We start from the raw sequence: 4,249 nt of genomic DNA on the forward strand, positions 1-4,249 counted from the left end.
CTTCCTAATCCAATCTTATATTAATAAATAAATAAGTCTTTCCTTGCCGACTCCGTCCACCCTTCAAATTCCCTGGATCCACCGGGGCTGGACCCCGGCACTTCATGACCAAGATAATCATGATGATGTAATCACTAATCTAGAGCCAGACAGCATGGAATGTGAAGTCAAGTGGGCCTTGGAAAGCATCGCTACGAACAAAGCTAGTGGAGGCAATGGAATTCCAGTTGAGCTGTTTCTTTTTTTTTTTTTTTTTTGGTTTCATAGTGGACTTTATTGGGAAAAGTTAGTGTAGAAAACATTCCAATTCATAAAATTTAAATAAAGTAAAATTATACCTTGTAGTTATAGTAATCGCTATAGTAATCACAAATTAGGTAGTCTAAATTATTGCCTAAGCAAACACTATTTTGTCAGGCTTCTCTCCTAAGCCCAAGGCAGGAAGCACTGCAATTATTAGAAGTGAACCCAATGATGAATTTGCATTTGAAGCTGAAGGAAGTTAAAAGAGCATGTTCTGATTATGGCATCACAACATTCTAGCCTGAAAAAAAGCAACTTTATTAATGTCCCACAGCAGAGTACATTAGTAATTGTAACCATGCATTAAAATCCTTTCATGTTATAAAGAGACTAATCTGTTTTCTTCGTGATACATTGTTTTAATTAGTTTTGTGTGGTCTGTCCCTTTAAAGACCTGTCTGGGAATGTTCCTTTCTCCAAGGCCTCCTAAGACGCCCGGGATGCTTGCTCCGGGTCGTCTTTGGTCATTTCCTACCAGCCAAGTGGCCAGAACCGGGGAAGCCCCTCCCTGAACCAAGGTACAGGCAGATCCCTCTCCCAAACCTACTGCTGCCACCACTAGGAGGACAGGCCTCTCAACTTGGTCAACAGTGTCACTAACACGTTCATGTAGGAGTCTCTTTGGTTATGGAATTTTTACTTTTAATTATTTAGGAGTATAAAAATATAGCTAGATATATGCCCTGAATTCTATGACTTAAACACAAGTACGTCCTTGCAAAATTCACTAGGTTGGCCAGGTCTCAAGAATCTATTTCCTATGGGATCTAGCATCAGTGTTCTATTTAGCAAATATACGTGAGTGAAGAACGGTGAGGGATCTTTAGGAGGGTCCGGGCAGCCTTAGATGCTGTCCATAGCTTTGAACTCACTGAGGGCCTGCACGGGGTTCACATGCTTCTTCTGAGACGCTCTTTTAATCTTGGTCTGTGTCTCATCCTGCTTCTCTCTCTTCACCAAGGGCTTTTTCTCAGGTGCCTTCATCTTCCACGACACAGCAGGGAGGTTGAGGGATGCCATCCCCTGGGACTTCTGGTATTTGGTGGAGGCCACGTACGACGCCTTCACTGTCTGCACCACCGCATTCATCAGGTTCTTTGCGGCTTGGATCAGGGACATGGCGCTGTCCACCCCGGAGACGACCAGCTCCCCACCGAGGTTCTGCACCTCGGCCTTGACTTTGCTGCAGATGTTGAGCTGGTGGCAGTAGAGGGCGATGCGCTGAAGGTAGGCCAGCAGGTCCTGTTTGCAGGCTGAGTCTGGGCAATGGTCTGCGATGGTGCGGCCGAGCTTATCCATCCTGGAGCCTGCCTCAGCAATTTTCTTGGCGGCACTGATCACATCGGATGTGTTTTTGAGTGGTCCTTTACCTCGGGTGAAGTCCGTCATCTCCATCATGATCATGCACATCTGCTTGGCCAGCACGATGATGTCGTTGCCACTGTCGTCCCACTTGGACACCTCAGCATCCAGCTTGCTCTTTTCTTCCTGAAAACTGGCGACCTGTTCCGCAATCTTTGCTTTCTGCTCCTGGGGAAGCTGAGCCATGATCGCCCGGGCACTCTGCCCAGCTATTAGCTGGTCGTCTTCTGTCTGGACACTTGTCCTGCTTCTGACATCGAAGTCTTCCGTCTCAAAGTCAGAGTCATCCAGCTCCTCAGGGGTCCTTATCATCAACACCGCTTTCCTGATGTCCCGGATGCCATCGTACACCAGGCGGGAGGCATCAATAAACTCGTTTTCATCCATGGGCTGGGCAGGGTCTGAGCTGAGGGCTTCCACAGCCGCTTCCACTTGCTCAGTAAAACGTGGCATGACTGTGTTGGAGAGCAGCTTGGTTGCTTCCAGCACCTTCTCTGTGTAGACTCCTGGTTCATAGTTGTCCATCTCTGAGGTGACAACATGAATGACCCGGGCAGCCCGGCCTCGAATTGCACCAGCTGTGCGGTCTAGCCCATCCACATCTTTTCTCTTGGAGAGCAATGACACATTTGTTCACGTCTTCCAAAATGTGATTCTCTGAGACAGCCAAGAAGTCATCAATGGAAGTAATGTCATCGACAGCATCTGTGAGAACTCGGACTTGTTTCTCCCACTGTTCTTTAAAAAGATCCATGTTCTCTTGGGCCAGTTTACTCTGTGGTTTTGCTGCTAAAGCCAATGCAGCATTGATAACCTGAGGACAGAGGGCTTCTAGCTGGCTTGCAGACATTCGAACAAGCTTTACACCTTCTTCATTGTTTGAGATGGAACAAGCCAAGTTGGCCACCTCAATTAATTTGTTGGCATGTTCACGGAAAACTTGGGCATATTCTTTAACTTCTTTCTCATTTCCATTCTTCGCAGCCTCAATCAATACTAAAAGTGGAACGTTGGTTTCCAGAAATGAATCTGAAACATGGTCCATGACAGCTTTGCGGAGCTGCCTACACAGGTCCCTGGTCTTCTTGGTCATTTTATCTATTGCAGAATTGAGTGCATCACTTCTTTCTTTACGTCCAGCATTGCCCATGTACTCTGAGAGCAGGTCCTGCAAGGCCTGGCGGACAGCATTACACTCTGCCACGATTCTCTCACACCGGTCATCACGGGTGCAGGATGAATCAGCCATCAGGGCAGCCCCACTAATGATGCTTTCCAAGCGCTCCTCCAGGGAAGGCCTAAAGCGCTCCTCACTGAAGCTCAAGGGGTCCACAATGATTTGTTTATCAAAGTTATTGAGGGCATATGCCAGTTCTCCTCCTCCTCCACCTGGGTGCTGAGAGGCATCATCTGATGCAGTGGCCTGGGCTGCATTAGAAATTCCTGTGACTGCCTGTTGCAGCTGCTTGTATATCAGGTCTCTGTTGGCCTTGTAGGCTGCAACATCAGGGTGCTGTAGGCATGCCTGGGATGCAGTATAGAGGATTGGAACGTTTTTCTGCAGGATTCCTCTGGCTGCAGCCATCTGATCACGATGGCCCACATCTTTCAGTTCCTGTTGTCTTTTGGCTGCCATAATGTTCAGTTTATCCACTTCAGGTTTCAGGGCTTTATACTGTATTCCCAAGTCCTGTTCAGTGCCAGCATTCCTCAGTTTCAAGATACCATCTTCTACAAGTTTCAGCTGAACAAGTAATTTGTAGACATCTGCCATGTCAGCCAAAATAAGCAGCCGGGTAACAGCAGAGAGCAAAGCCCGAGCTGCCCGAACCATGTTGCCACGCTTCACAGAAGAGCAGGGATCATCTGCAAACTCTCCTGCAGCACTCTTCATCAAATCACCTTGTTTTCGAACATCTTCTACAGCAGCCACAAGCTCCTCCTTGAGAAACTGACTCTCCTTTGCAATTTTATCCCCCTTCTCCAAGAAATTCTCAGTTGCTTGTTCAACAGATGCAGCCAAAACATGGGCCTTCTTAGAACGACCTCTCTTCTTATTAGAGGGCCCCTTGCTATTGGTGTTTACCAAGGTTGTAACCTGGGTAACAAGAGGCTCTAACAGTCTTTCAACTGCCAGAGTCCTGATCTCTAGACTTTTGGGGTCCCATTTGAAGTTTATGTTGCCTGTGTGGACAGCAGTCATTTCTGCGGCGAGCTGGGTGAGCGCTCTGAGCTGTTTCAAATCCTGAAAAATGATGCTGTGAAAGTGCTGCACTCAATATGCCAGCAAATTTGGAAAACTCAGCAGTGGCCACAGGACTGAAAAAGGTCAGTTTTCATTCCAATCTCAAAGAAAGGCAATGCCAAAGAATGCTCACACCACCACACAATTGCACTCATCTCACATGCTAGTAAAGTAATGCTCAAAATTCTCCAAGCCAGGCTTCAGCAGTATGTGAACTGTGAACTTCCTGATGTTCAAGCTGGTGTTAGAAGAGGCAGAGGAACGAGAGATCAAATTGCCAACATCCGCTGGATCATGAAAAAAGCAAGAGACTTCCAGAAAAACATCTATTTCTGCTTT

At 47.0% G+C, this 4,249-nt stretch overlaps 1 protein-coding gene across 1 annotated transcript; it reads right to left on the bottom strand.

Annotated features, from left to right (window-relative positions):
• Positions 1–235: 235 nt before the first annotated feature.
• Positions 236–3,893, bottom strand: LOC114110421 (catenin alpha-1-like). Its single transcript, XM_042232851.2, is given in 2 exon segments — positions 236–2,271; positions 2,273–3,893. Coding segments are annotated over 2 exon segments (2,721 nt in total). The 5' UTR covers positions 3,869–3,893; the 3' UTR covers positions 236–1,146.
• Positions 3,894–4,249: the final 356 nt, after the last annotated feature.

This window comes from Ovis aries, chromosome 15 (assembly GCF_016772045.2).
Source record: "Ovis aries strain OAR_USU_Benz2616 breed Rambouillet chromosome 15, ARS-UI_Ramb_v3.0, whole genome shotgun sequence".
In the NCBI taxonomy this organism is placed as follows: Eukaryota; Metazoa; Chordata; class Mammalia; order Artiodactyla; family Bovidae; genus Ovis; species Ovis aries.